General features: G+C 37.7%; 1 protein-coding gene across 2 annotated transcripts in view; it reads right to left on the bottom strand.

Moving 5' to 3' along the window:
• The window catches only part of COL21A1 (collagen type XXI alpha 1 chain), a 203,008-nt gene that overhangs the window by 80,836 nt on the left and 103,240 nt on the right, over positions 1 to 18,932 (bottom strand). For both annotated transcript variants that reach the window (XM_082347146.1, XM_082347145.1), the window contains 4 exons: positions 15,442 to 15,495; positions 14,894 to 14,945; positions 14,260 to 14,315; positions 14,082 to 14,135 (listed from right to left, as the gene is read on the bottom strand). In XM_082347146.1, the coding sequence (XP_082203272.1) occupies positions 14,082 to 14,135; positions 14,260 to 14,315; positions 14,894 to 14,945; positions 15,442 to 15,495 (216 nt within the window). The remainder of the gene's footprint in view (positions 1 to 14,081; positions 14,136 to 14,259; positions 14,316 to 14,893; positions 14,946 to 15,441; positions 15,496 to 18,932) is intronic.

Below are 18,932 nucleotides of genomic sequence, written 5' to 3'. Positions count from 1 at the left end.
AAATAAATTTAATTCCCAATTATGAAATATAGAAAAAATATAAGAAAAAAAGATAGAAAGAATATAGATTAACAAGTTTAAAAAACTGGAAATATCAATGAAGTTAATAAATAAATTACAATGTTAGATCTTTAAATAAAAACCAACATAGTAGAGAAACCAAAAGCTTACATAATCTCACAAAAAAGAGTAGAAAGGGAAAGTATAAATATTCAAAGAAACAACAGAATAATCATTGAAACAGAAAACTTTTTAAAAATCATGAGAAGAATTTGCATAATTTGATAGAAGTCACTTGAAAAATCTGGATGGAATGGTTAATTTTCTAAGAAAATGAAGTTTACTATCGTTGCTTAAGCCAAGCAATTTTCACGTAAGAAATAAGAGGAAGTTATCAAGGAAAAAACTCAACAAAAAAGCACCAGGCCCAGATGAAGGAAAAACCCTGTGGTGTTTGATTTCAACTGTAACTACCAATAATAAGTCATTATTATAAAATATATAATATCAGGAATGAAAGATAGGACATTACAAATCTTACATCAAAAGGACAAGAATAATGCAATGTTATAAACAAAATATGTCAACAAATTTGAAAACTGAATGAAATGGACTATATCCTTGAAAGGTACAAATTACCAAAACTTAATTGAGAAGAAAGAGAAGCTCTAAATAGCCCAATATTTAGCAATGGAATTGAATTAGTAATTAAAATCTTCCTCACACCCACAAAGCCCGGGTCCAAATGGCTTCACTAATGAATTGTACCAAATAAGAAAGAAATGATACGAATTCTATAAAAACTCTTTCAGAAAATAGAAGACAGTATTATTTTGATATCAAAGCCATACAAAAATATGACAAGAAAACTACTGACCATAATCTCATGAACATAGACACAAAAGTCTTTTAAAACAATATTTCCGCCTGAGAGAAGATGGCGGAAGAGTAAGATGCGGAGATCACCTTCCTTCCCACAGATACAGTAGAAATACATCTACACGTGGAACTGCTCCTACAGAACACCCACTGAACGCTGGCAGAAAACGTCAGACCTCCCAAAAGGCAAGAAACTCCCCCCGTACTTGGGTAGGGCAAAAGAAAAAAGAAATAACAGAGACAAAAGAATAGGGACGGCACCTGCACCAGTGGGAGGGAGCTGTGAAGGAGGAAAGATTTCCACGCACTAGGAGCCCCTTCGCGGGCAGAGACTGAGGGTGGCAGAGGGGGGAAGCTTCGGAGCCACGGAGGAGAGCGCAGCCACAGGGGTGCGGTGGGCAAAGCGGAGAGATTCCCGCACTTCCCGCACGGAGGCTCGGCGCTGACCAGCACTCACCAGCCCAAGAGGCTTGTCTGCTCAGCCGCCGGGGCGGGCGGGGCTGGGAGCTGAGGCTCGGGCTTCGGTCGCAGGGAGAGGACTGGGGTTGGCAGCGTGAACACAGCCTGAAGGGGTTAGTGCACCACAGCTAGCCGGGAGGGAGTCCGGGAAAAAGTCTGCAGCTGCCGAAGAGGCAAGAGACTTTTTCTTCCCTGTTTCCTGGTGCGCGAGGAGAGGGGATTCAGAGCGCCGCCTAAACGAACTTCAGAGACGGGCGCGAGCCGCAGCTAACAGCGCGGATCCCATAGCAACAGGGGCGCAGAGGGAAAAACGGAGAGACTCCCGCACAGAGGCTCGGCGCCGAGCAGCGCTCACCAGCCCGAGAGGCTTGTCTGCTCCCCCGCCGGGGCGGGCGGGGCTGGGAGCTGAGGCTCGGGCTTTGGTCGGATTGCAGGGAGAGGACTGGGGTTGGCGGCGTGAACACAGCCTGAAGGGGTTAGCGCACCACAGCTGGCTGGGAGGGAGACCGGGAAAAAGTCTGCAGCTGCCGAAGAGGCAAGAGACTTTTTCTTGCCTCTTTGATTCGCGGCGCGCAAGGAGAGGGGATTCAGAGCGCCGCCTAAACGAACTCCAGAAACTGGCGCGAGCCGCGGCTATCAGCGCGGACCCCAGAGGCGGGCGTGAGACGCTGGGGCTGCTGCTGCCGCCTCCAAGAAGCCTGTGTGCGAGCACAGGTCACTCTCCACACCGCCCCTCCCGGGAGCCCGTGCAGCCCGCCACTGCCAGGGTCCCGTGATCCAGGGACAACATCCCCCGGGAGAACGCACTGCGCGCCTCAGGCTGCTGCAACGTCACGCCGGCCTCTGACGCCGCAGGCTCGCCCCGCCTCCTCTGTACCCCTCCCTCCCCGCGGCCTGGGTGAGCCAGAGCCCCCAAAGCAGCTGCTCCTTTAACCCCGTCCTGTCTGGGCGGGGAACAGACGCCCTCAGGCGACCTACACGCAGAGGCGGGTCCAAATCCAAAGCTGATCCCCAGGAGCTGTGCGAACAGAGAAGAGGAGGGGAAATCTGTCCCAGCAGCCTCAGAAGAAGCGGATTAAAACTCCACAAAATACTTGATGTCCCTGCATCTGTTGAGTACCTGAATAGACAACGAATCATCCCAAATTCAGGAGGTGGACTTTGGGAGCAGGATATATTAATTTTTCCCCTTTTCCTTTTTTTTTTTGTGAGTGTATATGTATATGCTTCTGGGGGAGATTTTGTCTGTATAGCTTTGCTTTACAATAGCTTTATTTTACTTCACTATATTATAGCTTCTTTCTTTCTTTCCTTTCTTTCTTTCTTTCCTTCCTTCCTTCCTTCCTTCCTTCCTTCCTTCCTTCCTCCTTCCTTCCTTCCTTTCTTTCTATTTTTTCTCCCTTTTAATCTGAGCCGTGTGGACGAAAGGCTCTTGGTGCTTCAGCCAGGCATCAGGGCCGTACCTCGGAGGTGGGAGAGCCAACTTCAGGACACTGGTCCACAAGAGACCTCCCAGCTCCACGTAATACCAAACGGCAAAAATCTCTCAGAGATCTCCATCTCAACATCAAGACCCAGCATCACTCAATGACCAGCAAGCTACAGTGCTGAACACCCTATGCCAAACAACTAGCAAGACAGGAACACAACCTCATCCATTAGCAGAGAGGCTGCCTAAAATCATAATAAGGCCACAGACACCCCAAAATACACCACCAGACGTGGACGTGCCCACCAGAAAGACAAGATCCAGCCTCATCCACCAGAGCTCAGGCACTAGTTCCCTCCACCAGGAAGCCTACACAACCCACTGAACCAACCTTAGCCACTGGGGACAGATACCAAAAACAACAGGAACTACGAACCTGCAGCCTGTGAAAAGGAGACCCCAAACACAGTAAGATAAGCAAAATGAGACAACAGAAAAACACACAGCAGATGAAGGAGCAGGGTCAAAACACACCAGACCTAACAAATGAAGAGGAAATAGGTAGTCTACCTGAAAAAGAATTCAGAATAATGATAGTAAGGATGATCCAAAATCTTGGAAATAGAATAGACAAAATGCAAGAAGCATTTAACAAGGACGTAGAAGAACTAAAGAGGAATCAAGCAATGATGAAAAACACAATAAATGAAATTAAAAATACTCTAGATGGGATCAATAGCAGAATAACTGAGGCAGAAGAAAGGATAAGTGACCTGGAAGATAAAATGGTGGAAATAACTACTGCAGAGCAGGATAAAGAAAAAAGAATGAAAAGAACTGAGGACAGTCTCAGAGACCTCTGGGACAGCATTAAACGCACCAACATTTGAATTATAGGGGTCCCAGAAGAAGAAGAGAAAAAGAAAGGGACTGAGAAAATATTTGAAGAGATTATAGTTGAAAACTTCCCTAATATGGGAAAGGAAATAGTTAATCAAGTCCTGGAAGCACAGAGAGTCCCATACAGGATAAACCCAAGGAGAAACACGCCAAGACACATATTAATCAAACTGTCAAAAATTAAATATAAGGAAAACATATTAAAGGCAGCAAGGGAAAAAAAACAAATAACACACAAGGGAATCCCCATAAGGTTAACATCTGATCTTTCAGCAGAAACTCTGCAAGCCAGAAGGGAGTGGCAGGATATACTTAAAGTGATGAAGGAGAAGAACCTACAACCAAGATTACTCTACCCAGCAAGGATCTCATTCAAATGTGATGGAGAAATTAAAACCTTTACAGACAAGCAAAAGCTGAGAGAGTTCAGCACTACCAAACCAGCTTTACAACAAATGCTAAAGGAACTTCTCTAGGCAAGAAACACAAGAGAAGGAAAACACCTACAATAACAAGCCCAAAACATTTAAGAAAATGGGAATAGGAACATACCTATCGATAATTACCTTGAATGTAAATGGATTAAATGCTCCCACCAAAAGACACAGGCTGGCTGAATGGATACAAAAACAAGACCCATATATATGCTGTCTACAAGAGACCCACTTCAGACCTAGAGACACATACAGACTGAAAGTGAGGGGATGGAAAAAGATATTCCATGCAAATGGAAATCAAAAGGAAGCTGGAGTAGCAATTCTCATATCAGACAAAATAGACTTTAAAATAAAGACTATTACAAGAGACAAAGAAGGACACTATATAATGATCAAGGGATCGATCCAAGAGGAAGGTATAACAATTGTAAATATTTATGCACCCAACATAGGAGCACCTCAATACATAAGGCAAGTACTAACAGCCATAAAAGGGGAAATCGACAGCAACACAATCATAGTAGGGGACTTTAACACCCCACTTTCACCAATGGACAGATCATCCAAAATGAAAATAAATAAGGAAACACAAGCTTTAAATGATACATTAAACAAGATGGACTTAATTGATATTTATAGGACATTCCACCCAAAAACAACAGAATACACATTTTTCTCAAGTGCTCATGGAACATTCTCCAGGATAGATCATATCTTGGGTCACAAATCAAACCGTGGTAAATTTAAGAAAATTGAAATCGTATCAAGTATCTTTTCCGACCACAACGCTATGAGACTAGATATCAATTACAGGAAAAGATCTGTAAAAAATACAAACACATGGAGGCTACACAATACATTACTTAATAATGAAGTGATCACTGAAGAAATCAAAGGGGAAATCAAAAAATACCTAGAAAGAAATGACAATGGAGATACGACGACCCAAAACCTATGGGACGCAGCAAAAGCAGTGCTAAGAGGGAAGTTTATAGCAATACAAGCCTACATCAAGAAACAGGAAACATCTCGAATAAACAACCTAACCTTGCACCTAAAGCAATTAGAGAAAGAAGAACAAAAAAACCCCAAAGCCAGCAGAAGGAAAGAAATTATAAAGATCAAGTCAGAAATAAATGAAAAAGGAATGAAGGAAACAATAGCAAAAATCAATGAAACTAAAAGCTGGTTCTTTGAGAAGATAAACAAAATTGATAAACCATTAGCGAGACTCATCAAGAGAAAAAGGGAGAAGACTCAGATCAATAGAATTAGAAATGAAAAAGGAGAAATAACCACTGACACTGCAGAAATACAAACGATCATGAGAGATTACTACAAGCAACTCTATGCCAATAAAATGGACAACCTGGAAGAAATGGACAGATTCTTAGAAATGCACAAACTGCCGAGACTGAACCAGGAAGAACTAGAAAATATGAACAGACCAATCACAAGCACTGAAATTGAAACTGTGATTAAAAACCTTCCAACAAACAAAAGCCCAGGACCAGATGGCTTCACAGGTGAATTCTACCAAACATTTAGAGAAGAGCTAACACCTATCCTTCTCAAACTCTTCCAAAATATTGCAGAGGGAGGAACACTCCCAAACTCATTCTACGAGGCCACCATCACCCTGATACCAAAACCAGACAAAGATGTCACAAAGAAAGAAAACTACAGGCCAATATCACTGATGAACATAGATGCAAAAATCCTCAACAAAATACTAGCAAACAGAATCCAACAGCACAGTAAAAGGATCATACACCATGATCAAGTGGGGTTTATCCCAGGAATGCAAGGATTCTTCAATATACGCAAATCAATCAATGTGATACACCATATTAACAAATTGAAGGAGAAAAACCATATGATCATCTCAATAGATGCAGAGAAAGCTTTCGACAAAATTCAACACCCATTTATGATAAAAGCCCTGCAGAAAGTAGGCATAGAGGGAACTTTCCTCAACATAATAAAGGCCATATATGACAAACCCACAGCCAACATTGTCCTCAATGGTGAAAAACTGAAACCATTTCCACTAAGATCAGGAACAAGACAAGGTTGCCCACTCTCACCACTATTATTCAACATAGTTTTGGAAGTGTTAGCCACAGCAATCAGAGAAGACAAAGAAATAAAAGGAATCCAAATCGGAAAAGAAGAAGTAAAGCTGTCACTATTTGCAGATGACATGATACTATACATAGAGAATCCTAAAGAGGCTACCAGAAAACTCCTAGAGCTAATCAATGAATTTGGTAAAGTAGCAGGATACAAAATTAATGCACAGAAATCGCTTGCATTTCTATACACTAATGACGAAAAATCTGAAAGTGAAATTAAGAAAACACTCCCATTTACCATTGCAACAAAAAGAATAAGATATCTAGGAATAAACCTACCTAAGGAGACAAAAGACCTGTATGCAGAAAATTATAAGACACTGATGAAAGAAATTAAAGATGATACAAATAGATGGAGAGATATACCATGTTCCTGGATTGGAAGAATCAACATTGTGAAAATGACTCTACTACCCAAAGCAATCTACAGATTCAATGCAATCCCTATCAAACTACCACTGGCATTTTTCACAGAACTAGAACAAAAACTTTCACAATTTGTATGGAAACACAAAAGACCTCGAATAGCCAAAGCAATCTTGAGAACGAAAAATGGAGCTGGGGGAATCAGGCTCCCTGACTTCAGACTATACTACAAAGCTTCAGTAATCAAGACAGTTTGGTACTGGCACAAAAACAGAAATATAGATCAATGGAACAGGATAGAAAGCCCAGAGATAAACCCACACACATATGGTCACCTTATCTTTGATAAAGGAGGCAAGCATATACAGTGGAGAAAAGACAGCCTCTTCAATAAGTGGTGCTGGGAAAATTGGACAGCTACATGTAAAAGTATGAAATTAGAACACTCCCTGACACCAGGCACAAAAATAAACTCCAAATGGATTAAAAACCTAAGTGTAAGGCCAGACACTATCAAACTCTTAGAGGAAAACATAGGCAGAACACTCTATGACATACATCACAGCAAGATTCTTTTTGACCCAGCTCCCAGAGAAATGGAAATAAGAACACAAAAAAACAAATGGGACCTAATGAAACTTAAAAGCTTTTGCACAGCAAAGGAAACCATAAACAAGACCAAAAGACAACCCTCAGAATGGGAGAAAATATTTGCAAATGAAGCAACTGACAAAGGATTAATCTCCAAGATTTACAAGCAGCACATGCAGCTCAATAACAAAAAAACGAACAACCCAATCCAAAAATGGGCAGAAGACCTAAATAGACATTTCTCCAAAGAGGATATACAGATGGCCTACAGACACATGAAAGAATGCTCAATATCATTAATCATTAGAGAAATGCAAATCAAAACTACAATGAGATATCATCTCACACCGGTCAGAATGGCCATCATCAAAAAATCTAGAAACAATAAATGCTGGAGAGGGTGTGGAGGAAAGGGAACACTCTTGCACTGTTGGTGGGAATGTAAATTGATACAGCCACTATGGAGAACAGTATGGAGGTTCCTTAAAAAACTACAAAGAGAACTACCATACGACCCAGCAATCCCACTACTGGGCATATACCCTGAGAAAACCATAGGTCAAAAAGTGTCATGTACCACAATGTTCATTGCAGCTCTATTTACAATAGCCAGGACCTGGAAGCAACCTAAATGTCCATCGACAGATGAATGGATAAAGAAGATGTGGCACATATATACAATGGAATATTACTCAGCCATAAAAAGAAATGAAATGGAGGTATTTGTAATGAGGTGGATGGAGTTAGAGTCTGTCATACAGAGTGAAGTAAGTCAGAAAGAGAAAAACAAATACAGTATGCTAACACATATATATGAAATCTAAGGAAAAAAAAAAAAAAAAAAAAAGGCCATGAAGAACCTAGTGGCAAGACGGGAATAAAGACACAGACCTACTAGAGAATGGACTTGAGGATATGGGGAGGGGGTGGGGTGCGATGTGACAGGGTAAGAGAGTGTCATGGACATATATACACTACCAAATGTAAAATAGATAGCTAGTGGGAAGCAGCTGCATAGCGCAGGGAGATCAGCTCGGTGCTTTGTGACCACCTAGAGGGGTGGGATGGGGAGGGTGGGAGGGAGGGAGATGCAAGAGGGAAGAGAAATGGGAACATATTGTATATGTATAACTGATTCACTTTGTTATAAAGCAGAAGCTAACACACTATTGTAAGGCAATTATACTTCAATAAAGATGTTTTAAAAAAAAAAAAGCAATATTTCCAAATTGAATCCAACAATATGTAAGAATAATAATATAAGATGAACAACTGGGGTTTATCCCAATAATGAAAGTTTGATATAACATACAAAAATCAATGTTATACATCATATTAAGGAAATAAGGGAGGAAAACAATATAATCAACTCAATAAATGTAAACAAGGTTTTTGATGAATTTCAACACCTAGTCATAATTAAAAAGAGAAAAAATGCTCAAGAGAGTAGTAATAAAAAGGAATTTCAACTTGATGTAGGGTTTCTATGTAAAACCAGCAAGTAACACTGGTGAAAGACTGAAGGTTCTCCACCTTGTCAGAAACCAAGGCAAGAAAGTACATTCTCACCACTTCTACTCAATATTGTATTGGAGGGCTGGGTCAGTGCAATAAAACTATTAAAATAGAGTCATATCAATATAAATTGGTATAGTAGAAGAAAACTCTCTTGATTTGCAGACAGTATGATCATCTATGCAGAAAAGCATAAGGAATTTACAAAGAAAGTTGCAGGAACTGATAAACAGATTTAGCAATATTGCAGGATATATGATCAATATGCCAAAACAAATTGTATTTTCATATGCTAGCAACAAACAAAAATAAATTAAAAATAAACTATTCGTAAGAGTATAAAAAATAAAATACTCGGGTATTAATTTAACAAAAGACATACAAGACATGTACACTGAAAACCACATAACATTGTTGAGATAAATTAAAGAAAACCAACATAAGCGGAATGATATGCTGTGTTGATACTTCTCCATCTTGAATAGGGGCTGGATTTGTGGACTCGCTTCCAAATGGAATGTGGAAAGGAAAAAGCAGTAACTTCACAGTGGAGAAACCTGACAAATATATTTGGCCCTTGAACAACACAGGTTTGAACTACAGGGGTCCACTTATATGCGGGTTTTTTTCAACAATAAATAGTATAGTACCACGTGATCCCTGGTTGGTTGAATCCACAGATTCGGATCCATGGATACAGAGGAACCACATATACAGAGGGCCAACTTTAAATTATACTAGGATTTTCAACTGTGGGGAGGGTCAGTGGCCCTGACCCCCACGTTGATCATGGGTAAACTGAACATGGATAATACCATAACCAAGGGACCAAGGTTAACATACCAATGATCAGACATGTGGATAGTATTTACTCTCTAATATGATGAGAAGGGCACTGACCTTTGTGTTATCCTTCTCTGCCACTCCCAAAATAATTCCAGTCTAATCAGACAAACCCAAATTGAGTGACATTCTACAGAAAACCTAACTAACGCTCTGCAAAACTAAGTCATAAAAAGTAAGAAAAGACTGATAAATCATCACGGATTAGAGGAGACTAAGGAGGCATGACAAAAATAAATGCGATGTGGTATATCCTGGATTGGATCCTGGAACTGCAAAAGGGCATTAGAGGAAAAACTGATGAAATCCAAATAAAGTATGGAGTTCCATTAACAGCAATTTGACAATACTGATTTCTTACTTTTGACAAATGCATCATAGTAATATAAGATGTTAACATCAGGAGAAACTGGGTAAGGTGTATAAGGAAACGTCTCTGTACTATTTACAACTTTATTTATCTACAACTTTTCAGTAAATCTAAAAGTATTCCAAACTAAAAAGTTTCTTTAACAAGTTTCAGAAGGCTTTTTTTGTAAGAAAATTTCAAGCTGATACTAAAGCTTATATTAAATTTATATCGACCTAGACTATTACAATTTTAAAAAGAAAAACAAATTTAGATGCTTATACTAACTGATTCCCAGACTTAAAGTTATGATAATCAGGACAGCGTGTTGTTGACAAAACGATAGAGGTATAGATGAGTAGAACAAAATCAAGAGTCCAAAAATAGGTTCACACGTATATTGATTAATTGATACTTGGCAAAAATGCTCATGTAATTCAATGGGAAATGATACTCTCTTCAATAAATTGTGCTGGAAAAACCAGGTCTCCAAATGGGGAAAAAAAAGAACCTTAACTTTTATCTCACACCATACATAGAAATTAAAATCATCAAAATGGATCATAGAGCTAAATTTGTAAGCTAAGATGATACAGTTTTAGAAAATATGATGTTCTATATGTGCGTTTAGAAACTTTGATAATATTTTCTTTTAGAAGAAAAGATACGAGCAAATCTCTGCCCCTAAGTTAGGTAAAGATTAAATAGAACACAAAAGGCATGAACCGAAAAATATTTTAAGAAGTTAGACTTCATCCAGAAGAAACACTTCTTCCCATCAAAAGACACCATTAAGGAAGAAAGGCAATCCAAAGATCGGGAGATAATATTCACAAATACATATCTGATAAAGGACCAATATCCAGAATATACAAAGAACTCTTACAATTCATCAATAAGAAAACAAACCACCCAAAGTTTTTTTAAATGGTCAAATATTTTGAATAGATACTTCACAAAAGAAGATATACAAATGGCCAACAAGCCCATAAGAAGATGTCAACACTGTCAGTCATCAGAAAAATGCAAACTAAAACCACATGAGATGCCATGATGTACCAACTAAAATAGCTAAAATACAAAATATTAAGTGTTGGCAGGATGTGGTAAAACTGGAATTCTCTTGAATTGCTGATGGCAATAGAGAAGAATGAAACCACTTTGGAAAATAGTTAGGAATTTTCTTAGGAAGTTAAATATACACTCACCATACAATCCAGCAATTCTACTAGGTATCAACCCAAGAGAAATGAAAACTTGTTCAACTCAGATGTGCATAAGAATATTCATATCAACATTATTCATAAGTGCCAAATATAGGAAACAATTCAAATGTTCATCAGCTGATAGATGAAGAAACCAACTGTCATATATCCATACGACTAAATACAGTATGATTATATTTAACTGACATTGTGAGAATGGTAAAACTATAGTGACGGAAAGCAGAGTCCCCAGAATTGCATGAGACAATTCCTTTGAATGAATGAATAAATTAATCAATCCCCATCCCTCCCTGTCCCTCACCCTTTCCCTCACCAACACCCCCTTACCCTTCTCTCTCTATATAAAATATATATATATACACACATGAAAAGATATTTATTTTGATATATATGGTATAAAAATATACATTTATATATTGACAAATACATTATAAATAATGTAAATACACACACACATACACACATCCTATCGGTTTTGTTTCTCTGGAGCAACCCTGACTAATACACAACCAAATGCAAGGCACAAATCTTGATTGTATCAGGTGAAAAAAATAGCTATTTAGAACAATTTTTAAACAATTAGAAAAATTTGAATATGGGCTCATATTAGAAAATAGTATTGTATTGATATTAAATCTCTTGGGCATCATAATGGAATTAAAGTATTCTTAGGAGATATAAGCTAAAGTGTTTAGGAGAGAAATGCACGGTGTCTCATTTACTTTCCAGTGGCTCAACAAAAAAAAATTATAGAAGTAAATGTTCATATATTTATGAGGTTCAATTTTCTGTAGGACTGAAAAATTCCAAAACAAAAATCTGGGTGGGAGGAAGAAAATAGATATTAATACGGTCAGAGAAAATTAGGTATGATTCATTATCCAAAGATTCCAAAAAGGAAATATAAACTGTGGACTATCCAGACAAGAATATTACTCAGTACTAAGAAATGAGCTATCAAGTCATGAAAAGACATGGAGAAGGCTTCCCTGGTGGCACAGTGGTTAAGAATCCGCCTGCCAACACAGGGGACACGGGTTCGAGCCCTGGTCCGGGAAGATCCCACATGCAGCGTAGCAACTAAGCCCGTGCGCCACAGCTACTGAGCCCACGTGCCACAACTACTAAAGCCTGCACACCTAGAGCCCATGGTCCACAACAAGAGAAGCTACCGCATTGAGAAGCCAGTGCACCACAACGAAGAGTAGCCCCCACTCGACACAACTAGAGAAAGCCCACACACAGCAACAAAGACCCAACACAGCCAAAAATAAATAAATAAATAAATTTATTTTTTTTTAATATAATAATAATAATAAGAGGGAGGAAGGAAATTTTTGGAGGTGACAGATATGTTTATGGCATTGATTGCAGTGATGGCTCACTGCGTATACTTACATACAAACTCACCAAATTGCCTACATTAAATATGTACAGGTTTTTGTATGTCAATCATACCTCAGTAAAGTGTTTTTTTTTTTAAAAAGCTCAAAAAGGCACCTTAAGGCTATGTTCAAATCAAAAAATAGGCAGTAAATGAATTCCTTATTGAACACTTATTCCTTTATCTTACTCTGTCTCTACCACACCATCCTAAGTAGGTAACATTTACTCCATTTTTGAAATGGAGAAAACTGAAGGTCAAAGAATTTGACATACAACATACAGCTAGTTAGAAAAAGTCATTGAGAGGTGGAACTCCAACTCGCTTCTATTCTCTAAACTCTACCACCCCCAAAAAAGTATAATCTCATTTCTTGGGGCACAGGGCCTTTTGATAACAGAAGACAAAGAAAAATTAAATTACATGAATCCCTAATCTGCAGGTAAGGAGAAGAATCTGTGTTCTCTAACCTAGAGAAACTAGATTATAAACTCCATGAGAGTTTTGTTTTCTTCTATATGTCCAGCACCTAATAAATAACAATAAATATCTGTTTAATCAACAAACAAGTGGGAAATAAAATACAAAACCAGTGAAATATAATTAACAACACATGACTGAGCTCTTGAAAATGGACCCCCATATTTTACATTCAGGAAGTACTATCTATAATCTTTAAGGAATCATTGATATTTGGAGAACTTTCATAACCTTTAAGTGGAAAAATGGACAATGTTTCCAAAGGAAGGGAAAATATCTATAGACCAAGAAAATTTGGACTGAATTTCTGAGCAAGTTTGGCCTTCAAAGTGCTGACCATTAGGAAAAATGATGACATCTCTAAATCCAACGCTTGATCAAGTGGTCTCGGTGGTTGATGGATTTACACAAATTTTCTCCTTCGGGATCAAAAAACACAAAAACAAAAACAAAACAATGTACAGTAGGACAATGAGGTGGATTGTTGGCTCATTCCAGATACACTGACTTGAATACATATACCTACCTGATGTCTTTTTATTTAATAAGCCACACTACAGAAAGCCTGTTTCTATTTGATAATTGACCCAAATAAGTTTTTTATGTAAGAATAAGATGATGTTAACCCACCATCGTAAGGGCATGTGCCTTTGAGTTTTTTCAGGACTGGTGGGTGATTGGCACTTTTGCTGTTCTTCTTGCTCTAATTCTCCCATATTCATACCACACAAGTTGTCAGGGTTAAGGTTGAAATTGTTAGGGTTAAGGGTTCCGTCCCTACTCTCTGAAAAAAAACTGAATCCCTTGGGAGACACAGCTAAGTACTTCTGCCTCTAATCCACCAAACAAACCCATCTGAATGACTCATCAAAGAAGCTCAACCTTTTAATATCCTGGGATTTTATTTCCAACACAGAAGAATTCATGATAGACTCAAAATAAATTTAGAATCATTTTAAAATTACACTAAAACAACTTTTAGTTCATTCATTTTATACCAATGTGATACATTAAAAAAGTCTAATATCTGTACATTTTTCTCATATTCACTCACAAGTTACAGAAATCTTTTTTTTTTTTGTAAATACCTTGTAACCAGGGCTACCCATTAATCCATCCTTTCCATGTCTTCCTGGTTCTCCCTGAAAAAATAAATGCAAGTATTTTAATATGTTTTTTGCACTAATTTTTCTTTTTAAAAGAAGATAGTAGAGGTTACATTTTATTTAAAGTAAAATACTTAAGAACTTTTTCTGTCAAACTCACAGCACGTCCAGGAAGGCCAGGAAAACCAGCATTCCCCTTTTCACCTTTTGCACCCTGTATTAAAAATAAACACTTAAAAACAATCCTTACAATAAGGCTTTAAAATTCCAACTTGAACTTAAATAGGAAAGTAAGCTAACTTCCTTATGGAGTGACAGAATTCATGGAACCACAGCTTGTGTTGGCCCTGCAGCTTTCAGCAAAGCATTATTTTACCAGGACACAACATGACATTGAGGATAAGATGGATGCAGAATTACAAGCATCTAAACACAGAAACCACTACTTGGCAAAAGTAAAAAGCAATGAGCATCTTAAATATAAAGAGACTAAACCTTTCCTTCAATGTGAAAAAATAGGATTCTCAATGGACACTGTTAAACAGCTATCACTTCCAAGGAATCTCTCTGTAAATATTTTTAAAGTTCAGAAGGCTCAATAACACAAAGTATTCTTATAGAATACCATGCATAACAGTCAACAGTTATTTTTCCATTGTTCTGAATAAATCCCCTGAGAAAGGTGAACAAAGCTAATTGCTACAACAGTGGGCTGGGACTGAAATTCAAATTTTCTATTTCCATTGTATTGAAAGTTCAATATGGATACTTTGTTTTGGGATCTATACTTCCCTTTTTGCCATAAAATCCAGGTGATCCTTTATCTCCTTTGGGACCCATTTCACCCTAAAAGATAAAAATATAAATCCTGAATTTTAGAGAAATATTAATATTTCGCTTATATATTAAAGAAAAAACAATTCCAATTATAAACAACAGAGTTTAATATGTCCACATCAAAATAAAATAGAAATAAATTATTTAACGTTTGTTTACAAAAGTCCTATTTCCCAGGCTTTATAACCAAAAGCAAGGAAAAATCAGGGCATTTGTTACTATAACAGGGCCTTATAGTAAAAGGTTTATAGTTAAGAGAATTTCTATATAATGAAAACTACTCACCAATTTTTAAATACTATAAGATTTATGGCTGAAAATTTTAAAGGAAATTTGTAAAAGCTTTATGTAAACTATGATTATTAATCTTAACCCAGTCATTTACTTTAATATATTTTAATTTATATATCAACATTTATTTATAACCCATTTATAACATAAAGTACTTTAAATTTGAAATAAAATATGGCATTGCTTAATTTTAAGAAGAACAGATTTCTTCAACCTTTGATCCTGGCATTCCATGAAGCCCAGGAAAACCAGGAAGTCCACGGTCACCCTGAAAATAAAACAACTTAATTAAAGAAAACACATTTCAGCCAAAAAAAAATCAACATATATTCTTCCACCTCATTCTTGTCAAAATTCATTGGAAATAAATCTGCAAACTGTTCAGTGCACATCTACATTAAAACCCTATCTCTATGAAAGACCAATCCTCATTTATCAGGATTTCATTTATAATCAGAGAAGGAAAGTATTTGGGGCCAGGGGAATCTCATCAGCAATGCTGACTCCAACCTTAGAGAGTAGCCACCTATTCTAAAAATATTTAGGCTCTTACAGTGGCAAGGCCTAGGAGTTAATAGAAATGATCAAGTGCCAAGACTCTGTGAAGAGAGCCAGCCTCTTGAGGTCCCAGCTCAGTGAGGACAAACCCTGAGCCAAAGGTCTCAAAACACTCTAGGATTCTGTGGAATTTTTTTCCAATTGCTGGTCTTAGGAAATTGTTCATAGTAGGTATCTATCCAGATGAGTTTATGAAGAGGAAAGGCCATCTCTCCAAAGGAGGAGAGATGGAGAAAATCACAACAGCTTGATATTTAGTGGACATCGTTTTAAGACTTATTTCTGTGGGACATACTGGGTGCTATTGCCCTAGCTTCAAAAATCTTAATTGTCAAGACACAGTTAAGAGAAGCCCAATGGCTGGCACAGCAAGATTTGGGTCAATTCACTTTTTTTTTTAAAATTAATTAATTAATTTATTTATGGCTGTGTTGAGTCTTTGTTTCTATGCGAGGGCTTTCTCTAGTTGCGGCGAGCGGGGGCCACTCTTCATCACGGTGCATGGGCCTCTCACTATCGCAGCCTCTCTCGTTGCAGAGCACAGGCTCCAGACGCGCAGGCTGAGTAATTGTGGCTCACGGGCCCAGTTGCTCCGCGACATGTGGGATCTTCCCAGACCAGGGCTCAAACCTGTGTCCCCTGCATTGGCAGGCAGATTCTCAACCACTGCGCCACCAGGGAAGCCCCTCAATTCACTTTTATTTAGGCAAATTAAGATCATTGCCTACAAACAATTCATGATCTTCTTAGCTTGTCTGGTAGGGAGAGAAGAGGATGTGACCAGTTATCTATGATGGATGTAATTCTTAGAAATCTTAATTTAATGAAGGTTATTTATCCCCATGTTTTAAAGAGTGACACAGTTATGCAAGGCATAGAACCCTTCAAAGGCAATATTACTACTCAATTTTCAGTTTCCAGCACTATCTAATAAATTAATGGTGAGAGAACCACCTGCGCTAACTCAGGCTGAAATGAGATGAGCAGTTGAAGGCCAGGTAGACTAAGATACACTCTTGATAAGATGGAACTTAGCTGGGCAATGAGTACTTAATAAAAGTACAGAAGAAAGGGGCAAAGCAGGATTCCCTTTAAGGATGAACCAAGTCCCAGCTAAGACTTCCCTTCTCTGGCTACAGTTTATAGAAGACACCATCTTCAAACTTTATTTTCCTGGAGATAAGACAAACTCATCTCAGATGAACTGAAAAGACCAGGAGCATTAACCCACATTGGAACCAAAAAAATATATAATCTGGACAAAGCTACCCACATGGGCATAAGCAAGACTTTTAAGTAAAATAAAAGGCAGAGCATCCATGTTAACATACAGCAATGAAATGGGGGAAGGGCAGAGAAATTTACCAAAATGCTTGGGGAATACTAAGACAATACCTACAAAATACAAAACATGAGAAAATGTGACCCAAACACAATATACTCAGTCAAGTTGTGTCCAAGGTTTAAAAGTAATGGGTAGCAATAAGTGGTAAGAAAAGATACTGAGCTTTATCTGCAAAAATAAACATGTAAGAATAGCCAGGAAAATTTTGATCATAAAGAATAATGAGGAAGGACTAGGCCTGCCAGTATTAAATCATATTATGAAGAGACAATAATTAAAACTGTTTGGCAGTGGAGAAGGTGTAGACAGGTAAATGGAACAGAATGGAAAGCCAAAAACAGCAGACCCAAATGAGAAAGGAAATTCAGTGATAATGATGGTTTTACAAATAAATGAGAAAAAAAGTGAAATTTCAAAAATACTGTTTAGCAACTGGCTATCCTTTTAGGAAAAGAAAGGGGAAAATATGAATACTCATCTAACTTTACTCCAAATATCGAAAATTTTAAGATTAAAATATAAAATAATAAAAATTCCAAAAATCAAAGCAGGAGTAATTATATTCAAAACGTTAGAATGCTGAATCTTTCTATACAGATACAAACATAGGAGAAAAGAAGTAAAACTTTATATATATAAATAGTTAAAATTTCTGTATGTCTAAAATTCCAAAACCCAAATCAAAACACATAAGCCAGAAAAAATATTTTCACACAATTTATGACGTGCATATAAAAACCAATTTTTAAAAAGATGAACAGCCCAGTAGGAAAAAATAAAGGATATAAATACAAAGCAAATTACAGAGAAGTAACAATATGTCCAAAAATCATATGACAGGTACTTTACCTTATTCACTAATAAAGGATTGCAAATCAAACCAATACCATTTTTAACATATATTGATGAAAATCAGAAATTTAATGAAATTCAGTGCTGATAAGGGTGTGAAGAAAGATATTTCACACACTTGTTGGGGGAGTACACATTTTCTGGAAGGTAAATAGGCAATTTGTCTCAAAATTTAATTATGAACTTAACCCTTTGATTCTCTAATCAGTTCCACTTCCGGGAAATTTTCCTATGGATACACTCAGAAAAAGTTATTGAGAAATATATACAAAGATGTTCATACAGTCTTGTTGATAATACACACACACACACGCACACACACACACACACGCGCGTGCGTGTGCGCACACACACACGCACACACAAAGTACAGTAAGGAACCACAGTCTCCCTAAGTTAGAGGTTTCTTAAATTAGGTAAGAACAGCCCCTATAAGTCTGTATCTATGATTAACCTTCGGTTTACAGTTTCTTTCACGAAGCCTTTTTGAATTTTCAACTTTCCTCTCAACTCCTAGAGTTTTATTCAACTCTCATCTTTGGCACTTAACATTTACTCTCTTAAAATAGTTACTTTGTATGTGTTGTGTGCTTTATTAGACACCAATCTCTTTGAAAATAATCCGTTCTTGATGCATTCTTATTTCGTCTTAGTAGACATGATTATTATTTATCAATATTCAGATTCTCTCTACTTCTAAGCATATGGGGGGGGGGGGTGGGAAATCACACTTTCCTGACTCTTGAAGTTGGTGTGGTTTACAAAATTTGCTCTAGCTAATTAAAGATGAATGGAAGTGGTTTATGAGCCACTCTTTGACTCTCTAGGGACCTGCTACTGTAATTAGTTATAATCTAGAGGGTGAAACTTTTGTTAGCCTGAGTCTGCTAATAATTGTGCAATTTGATGAGCAATAAACCTTTTTTGTTTTAAGGCATTGGCATTTGGCA

Source organism: Balaenoptera borealis (genome assembly GCF_965194805.1).
Source record: "Balaenoptera borealis genome assembly, chromosome: 12".
Taxonomy (NCBI): Eukaryota; Metazoa; Chordata; class Mammalia; order Artiodactyla; family Balaenopteridae; genus Balaenoptera; species Balaenoptera borealis.
This window is presented reverse-complemented; position numbering and strand designations above follow the sequence as displayed.